The sequence below is a fragment of the Schistocerca cancellata genome, chromosome 1 (genome assembly GCF_023864275.1).
Source record: "Schistocerca cancellata isolate TAMUIC-IGC-003103 chromosome 1, iqSchCanc2.1, whole genome shotgun sequence".
Classification (NCBI taxonomy): domain Eukaryota; kingdom Metazoa; phylum Arthropoda; class Insecta; order Orthoptera; family Acrididae; genus Schistocerca; species Schistocerca cancellata.
This window is the reverse complement of record NC_064626.1, coordinates 1,048,027,039-1,048,047,915: the sequence shown is the minus strand read 5'-3', so window position 1 is coordinate 1,048,047,915 and position 20,877 is coordinate 1,048,027,039. Positions and strand designations below refer to the sequence as shown.

The 20,877-nt window shown below is 37.5% G+C and overlaps 1 protein-coding gene across 1 annotated transcript in view; it reads right to left on the bottom strand.

Annotated features, from left to right (window-relative positions):
- The window catches only part of LOC126090361 (traB domain-containing protein), a 125,244-nt gene extending 107,305 nt beyond the window's left edge, over nt 1-17,939 (bottom strand). The window contains exon 1 of the mRNA XM_049906981.1: nt 17,389-17,939. Within this exon, the coding sequence (XP_049762938.1) occupies nt 17,389-17,683 (295 nt within the window). The 5' untranslated portion in view covers nt 17,684-17,939. The remainder of the gene's footprint in view (nt 1-17,388) is intronic.
- Nucleotides 17,940-20,877: the final 2,938 nt, after the last annotated feature.

Below are 20,877 nucleotides of genomic sequence, written 5' to 3'. Positions count from 1 at the left end.
CTTGGGTAATGTGTCACCCCCAAAGGCCAAGATGAAGGCACGGGTGGCAACCTGATTATCCCTTGGATCCCAAGAGACGTGCCAGATGTAATAAACTCCTCAACGTTCTAAGTTGGCGCACAGCTCGTCGCCGGACTGCAAATGAAGGACCCTGTGGAATATAATACTCTGGACCATATTTAAGCTCTTATGAGGGGTGATGGTAACGGAAACATCCCCAGCTTTTCACAAGTGAGTAATACCTGTGACTAGACTATGCTGTTTTCATCAAGACTGAACCTGACCGCATTTTGGACAAGCCCTCCACCTCCCTGAACTTGTTCTCTAAATGCTCTACAAAAAACTGAGGTTTCATCGAGACAAAGAGCCCCCATCAGCTCTCGAACATATGAGGTTCCGGGGCGAATAAGGTTCGCTGCCATCCTTAGCCTAGCCTTCCTCCCGTGGTGTGGCCAGGGAGGGGAATGATTTAGGATCATACTTCCTTGCATTGTACTGAGACTTGGAATGCTTAAGAGACTGCTGGTGTTTGATCACCACCAAGTGGTGATGTCGTACGCTTCATCCCGCGTCACCCGGCCTGATGCCACCCACTCTGACCTCCCCACAGGCGCCACCCAGCCGCAGCAAAGGCCACCTGGCAGGATGGCCATTGCCGGGAGTCCCGATGCCCCAGGGTGACAGGCATCTACTGCTTGGCATACGAGGGGAGTTAATGTTGCAGGCATCAGCAGAGCAATCCCTGTGTAGTCAGGGGGCTACAACCAACAGGGTATATGGTGGCCCCAATACAACGGACTGGCTACAGTGTTTGGATATGAGGTGCAAAGAATTCCATGGCCATCGTTGGCACAGAAAACGACTTTGCATACTGGATGGAGGAAAATGCACCCATGAAGGTGTCCTTGTCCAAGAAATGGAAGGTGAGCAGGATTGCAATGCCTCGACGAGAAAGTGGGCTAAAGACCTCAATGCATGATGGACATGATGCATCACGTTAGGCACCCTTCCCCAATTGGTTTGCTCTTCGGGAAATTTTGAAAAATGGAGATAAAACGTTGCAGGGGACCATCAAATAAAAGCTGAAAGGTGTGAGACTCCTTTTAGTCACCTCTTACGACAGGCAGGAATACCTCGGGCCTATTCTAACACCGGGGCCCACATGGGTGTTAGTTACAAAATAGTCTGCATTTTTAAGGCAAGGAGTCTATAGCAATGGCATTAAGCGACCTTAATAAGGCATTTGATTGTTCTCAAATAAGGCCCTGTAGTCGGGCCTGGTGATCTAGCAGTAACCAAGAGGTTGTGGGACTGAATCCCAGTTGGGCCACAGAATTTTCAGTCTGTGTTTTACCTAGCTTTCACCTCTCAATGATGTGAGGAGTCACATGAAACAACACGTTGGTTCGGTTTCCATGTTACTCTGTAGGTCTCGTTTCTGCAACTGGACAACTGGAGTGGATTTGGAAAAGACAATTTAATAATAACTGAATTTTATCTAAATAACAGACAACATATTGTATCAGTGCAAGGAGACGAACAGACTCAGTTGAAGTTAAAATTCGGTATGCCACATGGCCACGTGGACCAATAATAGTGCCTCTCTTGTTCTTAATTTTCATTAATGACATAAGAAAGGGGAGAATGTAGTTCAGGCTGTCAGTCGAAGTCCTATTCTGTAGCCTTGTTTTATTATGAACAAGGTGAAAGATAATGAAGGCAAAACACTGAGGCTGGTACTGAAGCACTGGGTGACAGCAGGTTTTAAGTTTCTGGGCATTTTTGCCAATACAAATACCCTGGCAACAACACACTACATATGAATGTTCCAAACACTCGCAGGTTCTATACATTTCAAGGAAACTAAAGAATATAATCGAACTTAGGTAACGTAAGCATTTAGTTTTTTCAGTAACTGTTAAAATTTTGCCAATAGTGAGAAGTGTGGGCTTTGTCGTAGGTTTGTGAGTAGTGGGTTATGGTGTTGGATGTGTTCAAAGTATTTTCATGGGGGGGGGGGGGGGGGTGGTTATGCAGTGGGGAAGCCAGTGGGCATTCTAGCGAGATCCTCTCTTGAGAATGCAGAATCTGTAGTAGAGTTAAGTTGATAGAGGAGCGGGGGGTGTAAGATCTGGACCTTTCAGATGCAGTTACACGACACAAAGGAGGAACTACATAGGTTGAGGAGGGTCAAGGGTGCTGGGGAATGGAAACTGGCACTTGGTAACTAGGAGAACGAGATATTCATACAGTTGTACTTCGTGTTTATGCAATAGATTTGACTAACTGTCAGAGTTGAGAGGAGGTGAGCCTCTTGTAGGTGTAGGTGTAGGAAATATGCAACAGTCCTCAGAAGTTAGGAAGCATAGTTGCAAATTCTAACAGATAGAAGAAGATTCTGCTGCTAGATAGTTCGCACAGTAGAGGTGCGGGATAGCAGTTGCCAGGAAGTGTTTGGGGAGTGAGTACCAGGCCACCAGCATTGTGAAGCCTAGTGCAGGGTTGGCTCAAGTGACTGACAGCATATGGAAGTTATGTAGGAATTTTATGAAAGAGGATCAGGTAGAGATTGTGGGTGGAGCCGGGAACAGTCTTGGTAGGGTCAGGGAATATGGTTATGTGGTGACCTGGTCAAGATAACTACTCAAACTGGTGGCACTATGTGCAACTGTTTCAGCACCATGATCAGTATCAGCTTAATGTTGCAGGAAGATGTGTTAATTTGAGGCTGGAGAGAGCACTGATGGCGGAGGCCGGAGGGCATGGCTCACATTGCGGTGATGCTAGCTGAGTATCAATAGGTCGAGTTTCAGCAGGCATGGCTTTCTCCTCGGTATGTGTAGGAAGGGAAGGCTGGCAAAGCTTATAGGTGACAGTGTAGTGGGTGCTGGTGGGATCATTTAGGAAAAATTCCTGCAGTAATTGGTGTTAGACTGCACCTTTTTTTTAAAGACAGAAGTCAGCTAGGTATATCTGCTTAAAGGAAGTCCCTCTAACAAAGAAATCACCTTCAGAGGAGGTCAGGTATCCATGTAGAGAAGGAATCAGCATATTTCATCAAAATATAACAAGTATTAGAGAAATAGTGAACTGCTTATAGATGTTGACTCAGGCATTACCGGTTTATTAGAGCACCACTTAAGTAATTTGACAATTCAGAGGCTTCCTGTACCAGGATATAGATTAGCTGGCTGTTTTTCAAGTAGTTCTTTGCAGACTGAGGGAGTAGCCTTGAACATAAAAAACAGTATTCCATTTGAGTCCATAGACTTATCACAGCACTGCACTGAACAGATGTTTGAATGTTGTGCAAGGACAGTTGAATTTCATGAAACTAAGCTTTTAATTGTTTTTTATAGGTCCCCTAACTCTGACTTCAGAGCATTTCTGCTCAAGCTAGAGAGGGTTCATGGTTCACTTTATAGGGAGTACCAAAAATTAGCTATATGTAGTGACTTCAATATTAATTTTGTATATGATTGTGCAAGAAAAATGATGTTGGTAGATCTCCTAAACTCATATGATCTGATGTAGATTGGGTTTTTTTCCAACCATGAAGCAGGGGAACAGTAGCACAGCCGTAGAAAATATTTTTATTCATTCTTCATTACTAGATGGGCATTCTACTAGTAAAAGGGTGAATGGCCATGATGCACAAATTTTAACACTAAAAGGCTTTTGTACTCAAGCAAATGTTATATATGATTACAAACTATGTAGGATAGCTAATCAGCAGCAACAGAGTGCTTTTAAACCTCGTTAATGAACAAGAGTGGCAAGATGTTTATAATGCCGATAACAAAGATGACAAATATAGTGCTTTCCTTAACACATTTCTCATGCTCTTTGAAAATTGCTTTCCAGTAGAATGCTCTAAACAGAGGACTAGCAGCAAGAGGCAGCCTGGGTAGCTGACTAGTGGGATATCATGTAGAGCAAAGTTGGAATTACATCAAAATGTTAGAGAAGTCACAATCAAGCTACAGTAGCCATTACAAACAGTATTGTAAGGTACTTAGAAATGTTATTAGGAAGGCAATGAGTGTGTGGTACACAAAAACAATAGCTAATTCACAGGATAAAATTACAACTACACGGTCAGTTACCAAGAAAGTGTGGTTAACAGCACAAGGTCAAAACTCTGTAAAGACTCTGATAAAATTTATCAGTCTTCACTTTTTAAGGCCTTCAATTTTCATGAAGGAAGAGACACTCACTAATAATATGTTATCTCTGTGTTGTGTACTTACATAACTACCTGCAGTAAAAGTTGCAGTCCTGAGAATGCACTCCTGTTTTTTCTAGAGCTTTTAAAAAATGGCCAAAACCCTTATAACGTCAATTTTCGCAGGTCAATATCTAAAGAGGGACTGAATGAAAACAAGTGAAAATTTTACAGAATGTTCTTTATTCTCATGGGAATATTCCACAAAAGAATTATGACTGAGACTCAACTACATTGAGAGTAACAGAGCAGCAAATTTCAGTAAAAACGCTACCCTTCTACATGCTCGTGCAGTGCCAAGTTAGCAAACAAGGGCTTGAAATTATTACAGTTGACATTGGTCAAATGATGTTTAAATCATTACATACAATAAATGATCAAATATTTCTACTTTTAAATAACAATGGACAGAGATTACAATTGGTTAGAGTTCTATTTCTTAAAGTTAACGGTACATTTGTTGTACTACACTTGCGTACAGTATACACATAATAATGTTTCTCCATGTACACAGATTTAAAACTTCAGTTGTAACTACTTGCAAGCTGCAATTTTCGTTAGGGAGTGAAACAAACATGATATTTCATTGCATAGTTTATCAGTTATGTTGTGTGTTCTACCAGACACTTTGTGAATTCCTTTGGAGTTACTTTTCATATTACTTTCTTTGCAGGACCCAAGCCAATAAACAAGTGAATAGTAGTTTTGTAAGTGTAGATCTGAAGTCTCCAATCTTCAACTGTTTTCAAGAATAGTAGATTTTTCAAGTATTGAAATGAGTTGTTTTGTGGGTGAACTAATAAGTGAACAGTGCCATAAACAACACTACAAGAAGAAAGTACATCAAGAATTAATAAGAGTGAGTGACTTGCCAGCTGAAGAACAATGTTTGTTAAAATTAATAAGTTCGAAAGAAATTTCTAGTATTTGTTATTATCACAAAGATAAATATTTAGACAAATATAACCACATTTTTGGTAAAAAGTGTTGTGACCCATTTGGTACTCACAAAAAGCCAGTTAAAAATGGTTTGCGTAAAATAGTAGTTGAACACGTAAACAAAAAAAAAGTGGATATTAACCTAATTCCTGGACAAGCTCTATGCCCAACTTGCACATCAAGAATATTTGTAAATAAACCAGCTGAAAAAGTGGCAATTAGTGTTGAGAATGATCCTGAATTTCTTCCTGGGCCTTTTGAATTGGTTGAGTATGATCCTTTGCATCAAGTAGAATCAATCTGTGAAACTTTGGAATTATCTCCTTTATGTAAAATAACAAAGCTCAACAAAGACCAGCGACTATCAGCTTTACAAAGAAAAACTGATAAAAGTGCTGTCAAGCGAAAATTGGAAGAATCTTTCCATAATGACTTAGATGCTCAGAATGGAAATAGTACAGAAAATGTACAAAGTGAGTGTGATATACTTATCACCAAAATGAACGAAAAATTCAAAATTTCCAGTAAAGATGACAAAATTAAGATAATTAGCCTCTTGCCAAGATCATGGTCAAAGAAAAAAATAATCGAGGAATTTGGTGCATCTGAATACAGGGTGAAGTTAACTAGGCAGCTAGTTATGGATCAAGGTATCTTACCACATCTTTTGAAAAGACAATTTGCCAACAAAATAAGTGAAGTTGTTATTAATAGTGTTAAAGAATTTTACGAGGATGATGACAATAGTCGCATGTGTCCTGGTAAAAAGGAATGTGTTTCAACTGTGATTGACAATGTTAAGATGCAAAGCAGAAAAGGTTAATTCTTCTCTCGCTGAATGAGCTCTATAGCCTCTATAAACAAAAATACCCAGATAACAAAATTGGTCGCTCTATGTTTTGTGTTCTATGACCAAAGTGGTGTGTTCTTCCGGGTTCATCAGGAACTCATACTGTATGTGTTTGCAAACATCATCAAAACGCAAAGCTTATGATGGAAGGAGCAAAGCTTAATGCGAATTATAAAGACCTGATAGCTTTCATGGTATGTGATATTGATAATAAAAAATGTATGATTGACATATGTGCAGGATGTCCTGGACCAGATACCTACTTGATATCTTAAAAAATGAACTTCAAATCTTGCCTGATGAAGTAGTTTTCAAACAATGGGTACAAACTGATAGAGTTGACCTTATTACAAAGGTAATGCCCAGTGAGGAATTTTTACCGTCTCTTGTCGATAAGCTGGTGCTTTTAAAATCCCATCACTTTATCTCAAAAGCTCAAGCCCAATATTTTAAGGAAACGAAAGAAAACCTGAAAGAAACCCACTGTTTAGTGATTGGTGATTTTGCAGAAAACTATACATTTACAGTACAGGATGAAATTCAAAGTTTTCACTGGACTAATGCACAAGCGACACTGCATCTGTTTGTCATCTACTTTAAAAAAAGAAGACAACTTGTGTTGCAAATCTATTTGTGTAATTAGTGACCACCTGGAACATAATACCATGACTGTGTATGCATTTCAACATCACCTCATTAGAGAAATAAAGAATATCATATGTAATGTTGAAAAGATAATCTACTTTAGTGATGATGCAAGCAGCCAGTACAAAAATAAGAAAAACTTCATTAATATCTGCCAACACAAAAATGATTTTGGTTTACCAGCAGAGTGGAATTTCTTTGCCTCATCACACAGAAAGAATTCTTGCGATGGGATAGGCGGAACAACAAAAAGAGAAGTTACACGAGCTTCCCTTCAAAGACCTTACAGCGAACATATCCTGACTCCACACGATTAGTTCAAATATTGTCAACAGAATATTAGTGGAATTCGATATATATTTGTTTCTTCAACTGGAATTGAACAAATCAAAACAAAGCTGACTGAGATTTGATTGTTGTTTACCACTGAAAGGAACAAGAAGCTATCACAGATATGTCCCCATAAGTGACAATCAAATAAGATGTTTTGTTACTTCCAAAGGCTCCAACTTTGATGATCATCAAACTTCAATACTTTTTACAAATGCATCATCATTTACAAATAACGATTTTGTTGTTTGTACGTATGATGAGAAGTGGTTGCTTGGAAAGATTGAAGAGAAAAGCAAAGATAACAATGATGTTTTAGTGCATTTCTTTCACCCTTCTGGTCCAAGAACTGCCTTCCAACTTTCCAAAAATGACACTGCTTGGGTGCCTGCAAATAAAATAGTACGAAAGCTGACTCCACTGGAACTCACAACAGTGTCCGGTAGAACACACAACATAACTGATAAACTATGCAATGAAATATCATGTTTGTTTCACTCCCTAACGAAAATTGCAGCTTGCAAGTAGTTACAACTGAAGTTTTAAATCTGTGTACATGGAGAAACATTATTATGTGTATACTGTACGCAAGTGTAGTACAACAAATGTACCGTTAACTTTAAGAAATAGAACTCTAACCAATTGTAATCTCTGTCCATTGTTATTTAAAAGTAGAAATATTTGATCATTTATTGTATGTAATGATTTAAACATCATTTGACCAATGTCAACTGTAATAATTTCAAGCCCTTGTTTGCTAACTTGGCACTGCACGAGCATGTAGAGGGGTAGCGTTTTTACTGAAATTTGCTGCTCTATTACTCTCAATGTAGTTGAGTCTCAGTCATAATTTTTTTGTGGGATATTCCCATGAGAATAAAGAACATTCTGTAAAATTTTCACTTGTTTTCATTCAGTCCCCTTTTAGATACTGACCTGCGAAAATTGACGTTATAAGGGTTTTGGCCATTTTTTAAAAGCTCTAGAAAAAACAGGAGTGCATTCTCAGGACTGCAACTTTTACTGCAGGTAGTTATGTAAGTACACAACACAGAGATAACATATTATTAGTGAGTGTCTCTTCCTTCATGAAAATTGAAGGCCTTAAAAAGTGAAGATCGATAAATTTTATCAGTGTCTTTACAGAAAGAGTTTGAGTGACTCTTGCATGATAGAAAAATTAAAAAAAAAAAATATGCCTGAAGTTCATTTCATGCTGAGCACACTTGTTTTTGAATTATTCTGATATCTTTTAAAATAACATGGCAAACGTCGATTTCCACTAAAATTTGCCCAACTGCCATTGTAAAAACTGCTGCCAGAAAATCACTTATAAAATTTTTTAAAACAGTGTTTTGTGAATGTCTGTCTATAGGGAAGTCATGATAAAAAAAATCAAGAAAATCAAGAATGTTGAGCAACATCGCCTGGGTGATTTGAAATGGACTGACCCTAATGTAGATAATTTTTAGACCTATTTCTATGCCATCAGTGTTTGCTCAAGTTATTGAAAAGTAAGGATAATGATCATTTTTTAATATAACATAATTTACTATCATATGCACAGTTCGGCTTTAGAAGTGCTTTAACAACTGAAAATGCTATATTCTCTTTTCTCCAAGATGTATTGGATTGGTTAAACAAAAGGTTTCGAATGCTAGGCAGAATTTTTGATTTAACTATGGCGTTTGATTGTGTTGATCACAGACTATTGCTCCAGAAGTTGGACCATTATGGAATACGGAGAGTAGCTCACAATTGGTTCACCTCTTACTTTAACAACAGACAGCAAAAGGTCATTATTCACAGTGTTGAGAATGGTGTGATGTTGAGTCTGGGTGGGGCACAGCAAATTGGGGATGCACCAGGAATCAGTGTTGGGCCCACTCCTGTTCCTTATTTATATAAATGATATGCCTGTAATACTAGAGTATCATAGGTAATTGTAAAATATTTCTGTTTGTTTAATGCACCAGTTTGGTAGTAAAGGATGTTATGTGCAACAATGGCTGTGTTTCAAGCAGGGTAGTTCGTGACCTAAGTACATGGCTTGTAGAAAATGAACTAATGCTAAATCACAATAAGACCCAGTTTTTACTATTTTAGCACACAATTCAACAAAACACGATGTTTTAATTTCACAGAATGGGCATATGATTGGTGAAACTGAAAAGTTCAAATTTCTAGGTGTTCAGTAAATTGTCGTGGAAAGCCCATGCTCAAGATCTTGTTCAAAGACTTAATGCTGCCTCTCCCCACCCCCCACTCAAACGATATCTGAAGTTAAATGATCACAAGGCACAAAAATTAGTCTACTTTGTTTATTTTCATTTGCTTATGTCGTAAGGTATTATATTTTGGGTAACTCTTCCCATTATCAAAGAATATTTTTGGCTCGGAAACGAGCAGTTTGACCTGCATTAGGATCGCATTTCCTTGACTTGTGCAGAAAGGTGTGCAGTATACTGCTGCATCCAATTTCAATAAGCTATCACAAGAATTCAAAAATCTTAGCAGTAATCCACACGCTTCAAATGAGACTGAAAAATTTCCCTCTATTCTGTCTAGGAGTTTCTTGAAAAATTAAGCTGATTCCTATGTTATATGGTTGATAGTGTTTACTTAAACTTATGGCTTGTCTTTTTTGGCTGTTGTAATTTCATGTACTGACATTTTATGACCTTTGGGGTGAGTATATATTAAAAAAAAAAACCATTGCAAACCAGTTTAAGAGACCCGACTGTTTTCAGTCAATATACTTTCAGTTGTTTTGTTCACTCAAAGACCAGTAATAAGACCCACAGAAAGAGAAAAGAAGTTCATCAATACAGCACTCACTACAAAGGCAGTATAGACAGGTCAGCATGTCTGTCAACTAAGGCACACTTTGGCTTCCCATTGGTGGCACTAACATTATTCATCCTCTACTTAACAATATTCATTCATTACTCATCAAACAATTTAGAACTTTTTTTGCATATTAAAAGAGTAACCATTGTACAGTACTGAAGAATGCTTCTCTGGTAATAAAACAGTGCCTATCTGAGCTGGAACTCTAATGATTATCAAAACAGCAATTCTGATATTTTACTACACTGTATTCTAATACTGATTATCTTTTTACTGTAAAGTATACTGTAATCTAATTCTTAACTTTATATTTTATAGTGTTCATTTTAATGTCATAGTTTGAACTGCAACATTATATCATTTTATTGTACTAATATTACCGTAAACTTGATGCTGTCTGTCCAGCTGTGGCTGGTGAATGACACAGAATGGGTAATTAGAAAATACAAGAGATCTGTTTGACTTTCTCTGTTTCTTCTATCACTGTCACTTTATACTTCACTAATTAAGCCACACAATTATTTTGATTGTAGCTTAAGTACTTCCAAACTGCACCACAGTCTTCCTCTGCTTAAGCTAAAACAGCTTCAACAGTCTTTCAGGAAATGTGATGTCGGTGCTTAAAAATATTAGCCAAGTGACAACTAAAACTGTGTGTAAAGACATAGCATATATTTAACATGTCTGCCTATTCACTTTAAACTGAGGAGGACCAAACTTCACTATCTCACATCCGTTATAAACAGAAAAACTATGTATCTAACTACAACTCACAAATTTTTGATGTTGTCATTTGTGATGTAGAGGCAGAAGGGTTTGGCATTTCCTTACCACAATAATATTCATATATTATTACCCAGTAGGAAACAAAATAGGCACTAAACACAATCATACTACACGAACATTTCTTATGCCAACATACAAATCTTTGACTCCAGTATTACCAAGATGAGTCATGCGAGGCAAGTATAAAAAATGGAATCATTAATTAACTGCACTAAATGAAATTTGCATTACTGATGGCTTCTTTACGAAAAAGGCTATGTACCTAGCTATGCTGTGAAATCGGTCATGGGTAGGTCACTAGCTCTATGTTACACTGTCAAAGATTTTTGACAGACCTTTTATGAAAGCAAGGACAATGCTTCAACTTTTAAAAAAGTTATGATAAAAATACTCCAGTACACTGTCAAAGATGTTCTAAAATGTCTTTTGTAAGAAATATTTGACAAAATTCTTTCCCAGTGTAGTATGGGTCTCAGTGTTTAAATGTAAATGTGACAAGGTATTGGGAGCTACTCAGTATGTACAGTTAACAGCAAAAAGGGTTATCACTAGCGTGTCCATTTTATGTGTCTGCTAGTGAAACACTGGGTAATGTGAGTTTTAACATGCATTAAAAGTTTTAATCATTTGGAAATAACTGTATGAAGAATCTAGTTTGTTACACTGCATCACAATGAAAAAAATGATTTAGCAAGTAAAGGGTAAAGTAAATTAATCCTTTCCAACTTATCTAACAGTAGGGCAGAAAATGAGAAGAAATGGCATAAACAGTAGTGGCTTCCATCAGCAAATTCACTTTCATATGAAAAATATGAAAGCTTGTGTCATCAACACACACACTTGTTTTTCATAGAATACAATTTGGTTTGTTTGTACTTACCTAATGCAATTTTCCGTTGACTACAAAAATAAAAACATAACAAACTAGTAAACTTCCACCTGATCTGACATTTAATTTCATTTATTTGGTCCATTTGATTCATTACATACTTAAATGGTGTACTGAATATAAGACAAGTCAAACTTATTTGTGTGCGTGTGCTTATATTTAAATATATTTTTATGTTGCTGCAATTTTAACTCATTAGGTGGGCTGCTGAATAATTTAACTGTTGGATGAGGAATCCTGCCTTATGCAAGAGACCGTTGGAATTTTGTCTCACCCAGACATGTTGCATCACTTTTTTGTGCTATCTTCGGTGGATTACTTTGTTTCCTTTCTCACATGAAACTACTGAATGTTTATGTTGGTAGCTGTGGTCTGCTGCACAATCTACAACTTGTAATGGTTTTGATGTTGGGTGTTTGTCTCCTTTCTTTGAGGTGTGATAACACGTCGAGTTTTACTACTGTTGTCGTTTCCCAGTCATTTTCTGTGATTTTTTGAACTTGCACAGTGTCTTCACCGCCATTATGTAAGATTTATTTTTTCACTTTAATAAGGCCATTTAAATCATCAATACAAAGAAGGAAAAATAAACTTCTTAGCAAGGAGCCTTGTGGCACTCCACACTTTATTGATTGTTTATAGGATAGATGTGATGTTGATATAATGACATTTTCTTTAATGTTATTATGCCTTAAAATCACCATCTGCTGCCTGTCTTCTATGTAAAATCTTATACACTGATTTGGGATCCCTCCGACACCATTTTGAGCTAATTTGTGACTAAAAAAGGTAATGGTCAATTATGTCAAATGCTTTTGAGAGACCTACAAAAATATAAGCATCCAGTGCTTTAAAAAGAGCTAAGTACTCATACATAGCTGTTAGGCCTAATGAAGATTTGGACTTGCTGAAGCCATGCTGATTTAGTGACAGTAATGAATTTTTTTTTGTAGTGTAGCTTTGAAACCTATTTTTGAGAAAACATTGAGTTGTGATGCTGTAAAATAGTTTTTTACATTTTCAGTGTCCCCTTTTTTCTGAACAGAGGAGTTACTTTAGCTGCTTTTACACTTCCGAGAAAGATTTCAGTTGATAAGGGTATGTTTAGAACATACATTAGTGATTTTATTGCATAATGAGAGGAGTTTGTGAATATGCAATCTGGCACACCATCCAGCCCACAAGAATATTTGTTTTTGAGTGACCTCAGTATTTGCTTCATATCTCTCTCTCTCTCTCTCTCTCTCTCTCTCTCTCTGACTTCTTGAAGGAACACAACTTGACAATAGTATTTAGCCTAAATAAATTTGGTAGCCACATAGGTCTGTATTCACACTGATCTGCTATAAACATAAAATACACGTTAAACTTATGAGCTACCTCCTTTGGATCTGTGAGCGAGTTATTTTCAATTTGCAGAGATATATTCTTTGATGAAGACCATTCTGTGCCAGCTTCTGCTCCAATAGCCTTCAAGACAGCTTTCATTTTATTTTTTGCACTTTGAAATGTGGTTCTTATTTGCCATCTTTTACAACCTTCTTGAATATCCATTACATATGTAGGATGGGTATTGAATTTTGTTGGCAAGATTGGTTTTTCCCTCCAAGACCTATTGTTTACTTGTGGGAGCCATTGTTTTGAAGACTATATTGTTGAGTCTGTTCATGCAGAAGATCTGATCAATTTGAATGTAAGAAAAAAAATCATGAAATTTATAATAATTCTTTATGGTTTATATATAACTTTAAAGAGTGTAACGTCTTCTGTTTGGTATATTTCTAGAAGCAAACAATTTAATCATGATAAACATAAAAACATTTATATAACGTAACCCAAAATGTGTAACATGAGTTACCAAATGCCAATTTTTTTAAGATTTTCACAAAATACATTTAAGTATAGAAACTTATATGCCATGCTGTCATTCACATGAGTGTACCTGATAATTTGGAATCTCAAATAAATTTCCTCCTGGAAGCCTTCTGGTATAGGATATTTAATTCACGTGACATGAGTTATCTTTACTTACGTAATGTGAGTTACAATAATTGTTGTAGGATTAGTTATATAATTTTGAGCTGTCAGATTGGTTCTGAATTACATGCAACACAACTAACAATATATTTCAACAAACTTAATGTATACTTAACTCCACATGCCACATAAAATCTCATAGGGAATAGCAAATTTCTACTTTACAACAATTTGCAATTTTTTGCAGAATGCCTTTCAGTGTAGCTAAAAAGATGAGAAGAAGAAGGCAGAAATTGAAAGACAAAGGCAGATATGAAGAGTATAAAATCAAACACAAGGAATCTATGAAAAAATTCAGGGAAAAGAAGCAGAAGCAGGAAAAATGTTTAAGTACAAGAGAACAAGAAAGGATTGCTGCAGTCAAGAAACGGAATGTTAGAGAAAGAGCTGCCCAGTACAGGAAGCGGCTAAAGGAAGCATCTTCAGCTGCACCAAATAGTTTTGCTTCTCCACAATATAAAAATAGGTCTTCAATGGGAAAAGCCATATCAAAAGTGAAACGTGTACTTCCCGCACCACCCAGAAAACAAAGGTGTTATTAGATCATTGTATCATACATTTGTTGAACCTTTACAAATAGAAAGAATCTCTAAATAAAAAATAAGTGATGAAATAGTAAGCGCAGTGAGCAAATTCTATGAAAGGGATGACATTAGCAGACAGGCCCCTGGACGCAACGACATTGTATTTGCAACTTACTCTTACCTTTCTCATCTTTTACAGTCACAACACTTCATGTTTTCTTTGAAAGAAGCCCGTGCAATGTTTTGTGAAGAAAATGGCAAAGTGATTGGTAAAAATAAATTCGCAGGATTAAGACCCGAACATGTCATGCTTGCCAATAAACTTCCACATAATGTGTGTGTGTGTGTGTGCACGCAGAGATGAGATTTTCATCTGCGCTATTAACTCTCTTCATAGCCCAGTACCTCAAATACCAAAGTACACCAGTAACTTGCCAGATTTTTTTCTATGTGCGGAGCCTACAGCCAATTGTTGTATGAGAAAGTGAATGAAATGTAAAGATTTATTGGCAGTCAAACTTCTCGATTTATATACTTGTGTGCAAGAGTATGGTGTGAAATAGTATGTGTGGCAGGAGAGTGATGGCAGAATTTTGAAGGTAGAGGAAGAAGGTACATTACAGAATCTTATTGATCATATTCTTACCATGGGACTTAAATTTTTAGAGCACAGCTACTTTAAGAGAGAGCAATCCAAGAACTATCAGAGTGATAAGCAATCACTGCCTTCTGCGATGCCAACTGCCATGATGCAAATCTACTTTTCTGAAAAATTTACATGTGTAAGTCAAGATGAAATTCAATGTGCACATTGACAGCAGAATCAAATTAGTATTTTTACTGCCATGATTTGGCAATCAGGTACTTCTCACCCCTACGTGACGATATCTGATAATATGGACCACACAAAAAACACTGTCGTTCCCTATGTTGATAGATTTCTTGAAGAACTGCCAAAAAATATTAGAGAAGATACAATGTGGTCAGATGGTCCTGCTTCCTAGTTTAAAAAAGATATATTGCAGAGGCTATAAAAGTTCTAAGTAAGAGTAAGTCATGCCAAAAGAATTACATGGAAGAGCTTTGCAACTTCTCATGGGAAGGGGCCAGTGGATGGAATTGGTGGGGCTGTCAAATGCCAAGTTTGGTCTAATGTGAAAAGCAGGACATGTGTTGGAAACAATGCAAAAGATTTCTGTAAAAGCATTGTTGAATTCTTCTTCTAATGTGATAGCAGTTCTTATGGGTGAATAAGACTTTAGCCAAAGAAGCAAAAAACTACATCTCTCTGACTTAATCAAGAACTGCAAACCTTTCTTGAACATTTCTAAAATTAATCACTTGGAACTCTATAATAATTAAGTTGTAGGACACACCACTACATCAGCTGCAGAGGAAAACACTAACAGAACAGAAAAATCACTAGATATACAAGTAGATGACTGGGTGGTGGTAAAATGTGACAATTCATATTTTCCTGGTAATGTTACTAAAATTAGAAATGGTGAGTTTATAGTTGATGTTATGATGAAAGATGGGAAGTTTTGGAAGTGGCCTAAAATTATAGATGAGATATACTACACTAAAGACAAGCCTGTCAGAAAAGTGAGCACTCCAAGTGTTGTAAATTCCCGTGGTTATTTCAAGTTTGACTGATCTGTGACAATGTAACGTGAGTTACCATATGTTGCAATGCGAGTTACCTGTTCATTATGTTTTAATATTTATTTTATTGGAGATTAAATGTTTGGAACTTTGATAAAACACTTGTAAGATCTTCTGGTATTGTGTGTAAATCTTACAAGAAATGTATCATATGCGAAAGCCATATCTTGGAAATGTAACTTGAGTTACCAAGAATAATTATAAGATATGGTTTTATAAATGTAGTAATGTAACAATTATTGTGATATAGGTTTATAGAGCATTCTGTATAAGGTATGTTTAGAGGTGTAAAAAATATTTAATAGAAACACTTCCTTCTGTTAATCGTCCAAAACCTATAATATAAACATCACTTTGTAACATGAATTACCACGGAATGATCCAGATACACATTGTGGAAACTGTCAAATACACTATTCACTTCAGTTTTACAGTAGATATTCCTCCCATGTTTGCCCTGACAGCATAAAATTGAACACTCTGATACTGTCATCACTGAACTCTCACCGATCAATTACTTTAGTTCTTGGCCCGCATTTACTGTCAGTGTTTAGTTCAAAGGACAGGAGCTTTGTGATCACTGTAACCTAAATTTATAATGTTGATGTTATAGTTAAGGTCACATAGTCTTACAAAAATTTGGTCAACAGCAGTTACACTTTTGACAGCAATTCTAGTTGGAGAGTTACTGTCTGTATAAAACCAAAACTGCTGGCTACATTTAACATCTCATTTCTATAATCGGATTCTTTCAAAAAGACCACATTTAAACTTCCACACACAACCGATTTCATTTCATCACATTTTATATCATTTAGTTACAGATAGTTCACACACTTATTTCTTGTCGGGTTTTGATACTTTTCTACTGCTGCAAAATTTAAATAATCTTTTTCAAAAATAGCTGTTCCATCACACTTACTATTGGTTCTGTAATAAATAAATGGAAAGTTTGCATATAGGGAACATAGTTGACCTAACATAGTCTTTGCGAAGCCAACGTTCGGTTACACATGCAATCTCGGTATTCAGTTCACAAATTCAGACGGTAGTAACATTTTTTTTTTTTTTTTTTTTTTTCACCGAGACTTAGTATCACGTCCAGTAGTAAATTTGCGAAAAGTTGTGTGCAAGAAATGCCACCACTTACATGACTTAGATGTACATTCCTATTATTTAATAAATTATGTTATTTTCCTACCTTTCTTAAAAATAGTATTGGTCAAAGAATTGTCCAGATTTCACCTTGGAGTTTTACTGTCTGTATTCCAAGCTGTCATTGCTTCCTATTCGTTGTAGCATTGGTTTTTAACTATCTCTAATTTTGTTCTGTTTTCTGCTCAGATTCTTTTATGCCAAGCAAGAAATTGTCATTTCGGTTTAGTAGAAGTATATTTCAAAGACTACCTATTAATAACAAACATCGGTAATCGTATACATAATTTGTTGTCAGACAGCGGCGTCTTTCGCATATTAATGTCAACCTCGATTCGTTTCACATTCTTGAATGATCTTATTCGTTACGGGCGTTAACAATAATCACAAAATGTTCGCTAATGTAACCAAGCCCAAACATGTGCCCACTTCCTAACAACCGTTATGGTGTAATACCAGTTCTGAATGAGAAGTGTCAAAAATATATACTTACCTTCCCCTTCTACTTCATCAGCATTACTTAAACTTTCTGAACTATTATTACGCTTTCTTTTCGCACTTCCTAAAGCATCTGTTGTTGCACTTTCCTTTTGAATAAACGCTGCATTTAGGTCTTTCGATGGTTTTCCGGCGGGATTCCGATTGTTGTCACCCTCTGACAAAAGAATATTGTCCACATTACTTGTCGGAAGACTATTTTCCGTTCTTCCTTCTATGTTAATTCTCACATCTGGTGACACACTTGGTACACCACCAGCTGTTCGCTCGTGTTCCAGTAAATTTTCCATGCCGTATACACTATACTTCCACAATTCTGTTGGGCTCGTTGAGGCCAGTACCTTTCGGGACAAAAACTTTGTAGTTTTCGGCCTCTTACTATATTAAGAGCTATACAGCCCCTCGAAATAAAAGACAAGGAAACACAGAACTATTTAAAAACTGACAACACCCATGCTTCCGTTCCAATTTTGTCCGTGAATCACTATACCTGACACTGACGTGCACGGTTGGCACACGCATTGAACCACTATCAACAAACACTTTCAGCAGACCTAACAACCAAAGATATATATTTTTTGCTGTGCAAAGATCTTATTATTTTATCATTACAGTGCTTAAGTAAAGACCTGGAAAGTTTGTTTTATTTTAGTCCATATTTTCTGAAAATAAGGCGTGAACTTAATATACAAATAGCCATTTACCTACAATGGGATAGTAGTTTAGAGAAATAAAGTAATTATTGATAGATTCACCAAACCATGTTTGTCTAATTAAGCATTTATACACTGCTGGCCTCCGTAAATGCAACACCCTGAAGGAAGCATCCGAATCAAGTGAAATTTACACCACGAGTTTGCAGCGATGAGATATGCAGCTGATTAGAATTTCAGCGCAGACGCACATCACGCGCGCCTGTGGCGCCACCTCATAGCGCCATTTAAGGCTTAGCGATTTCGACGAGTGTACGTTCGGCACGTGTGTTTACCTTGTGGTTGTTTCACAAGACGATGCCTCGTAGAAGACAACGAACTTCTTTTGATCAAGTATCCGAGTTCGACAGAGGAAGGATAGTGGCTTACCGAGATTGTGGATTATTGTACAGAGAAATCGCTAGTCGTGTTGGACGAAACCAAACAACTGTAATGCGGATATGTGACCGTTGGATGCAGGAGGGTACGACCGACCGACGTGGTCGATCGCATTCACCTCGGTGCACCACTGCCGGGCACTGCACGTGCTGATAGGCAAATTGTGCGCATGGCAGTGACGGATCGCTCAGTGACATCCCGAACCATAGCACAGCACATTGCGTCTGTAACGCATCATCCAGTGTCTGCGCGTACCATTCGACGCCATTTACAGCAGGGTGGTCTGTCCGCAAGACGTCCATTGCTTCGTCTACCATTGACACAGAACCACAGACGTCTCCGTCGCCAATGGTGTGATGACAGACGGATGTGGACGGCAGAATGGAATGACGTTGTCTTTACTGACGAGGCACGCTTCTGTCTGCAGCACCACGATGGTCGGATTCGAGTGTGGAGACACCGTGGAGAGAGGATGCAGGACAGCTGCATTATGCACCGCCACACTGGTCTTGCACCGGGTATTATGGTATGGGGCGGTATTGGATATTACTCTCGCACACCTCTAGTATGCATTGCCAGTACTTTAAATAGCCGGCGCTACATATCCGAGGTGCTGGAGCCAGTTGTCCTTCCTTACCTTCAGGGCTCGGCCACAGCCATATTTCAACAGGATAATGCTCGACCACACGTGGCACGCAATGTCCAAAGGCTCTTCGTCAATAACCAGATTGAATTGCTTCCCTGGCCGGCTCGCTCTCCGGATCTTTCGCCGATAGAAAACATGTGGTCCATGGTTGCTCAACGAGTGACCCAGATTACATCCCCAGCTGTCACACCAGATGATCTTTGGCAACGTGTGGAAGCTGCTTGGGCTGCTGTACCCCAGGAACACATCCAACATCTCTGACTCAATGCCGAGACGTGTAGCAGCTACTCTGGCTACTGATTCTGACAGGAACCACATGTCACAGACGTCTGTAAACGTAATCATTTATCACTTGGTCAACATGTTATCTACAAAATAAATTTTGTTGTGCTACCTCTTGTCTCTCTTGGTGTTGCATTTACGGTGGCCAGCAGTGTAGCATCAATCCAAGTTATTTATGGAACTAGAAATCATCATGGATATGTACACAGCAATACCCCATATTACAAAAAAATGTTATACTAATGCAAGATATCTTCAGTATGCTACCTTTTGGGGGAAAAAGGAAGGAGTTGAAAAGATACAAATATATAGTAGTTTTTATAGTATTGTAGAATTGTGTGTGCATTGCCTTCATTCACGAATAACTTTACACTGTTTTAAATAGCGCATATGACATTTCATACCCTGTGGATCGATCTGCGGATTCTATGGTCTCTACAAAATCTATGTAGATCCTTTTCTCTTCTTGTATCTAAATGTGGTTACAAATTTACTTTGGCAGCAGTTTCTAAACATATTTTATAATGGTACAACCATGAGTAGTTTTCAGGGGAAAGGGGATGACAGTCACAGATGATCATGAGCCCCCCATCCCACAATGCAACCCGTTGAATATTTTATTAAAAGCATTTATATTTCTCTACATATCAATTACAAAACTTCTTAACTGACATGCAGTTAAATTAAAAGTAAGTGTCGTCAAAATGACAAGAAATTCTAAAAAAATTACAAGAACATTTTAATAAAGTTAGCTGCCTGAAGTCTAGTCCAAGTGAAGGCTTGCTGCGTAACAGCCTGCAGAAAATAATCAAGGCACCCTCCACAATGTGACCACACCCGGTCCTGAGAATATACCTGGCATCGTTACTATGACCATACATGATGAACCAGCAGTTCACAGGAAGTTCAGTAAGGTGAGACAGTAAGGGAAACACAGCAACTCAGTAACAGAAAGACTGATTTTACATCCATTTACATGGCCTCATTGGCTTAATACGCATGTCTGTGTTGACAGTCTTAACGCTAAGTGAAATATTGCTAATTATGAGAGTACGCATTGATTTTATATCATGTAAGTCATGACGACATCAAAGTTGAGTGTGTTTGTAGCTACTTTTTAGTTCTTAAATCAGCATCATGACAAACATACTTCTCAACTTTATTTGTACATGGCATGTTATGGTGCTCTAACCCCTCTGCCCCAGGGGGTTTTTCTAGACAAAATAGGATGCACTGGGTGTTTCAGTATTCCTATGGGGATGTCATCTGTCATTAATTTCAAATTAGGCTCTCCAACTCTTGCAGTTTCTTCTCAAAGGAAAGTGGAAAACTATATGCACACCTGTGCCAACTTCCCAACCTAGAATCACCTAACAGACTGAACAGTGCCCGAAAGGAAGTCACCAAAATTGGCAAAGACAGAGAGACTGACTTTTGGTTAAATTAGGAGTGTGGCTCTGCAAAT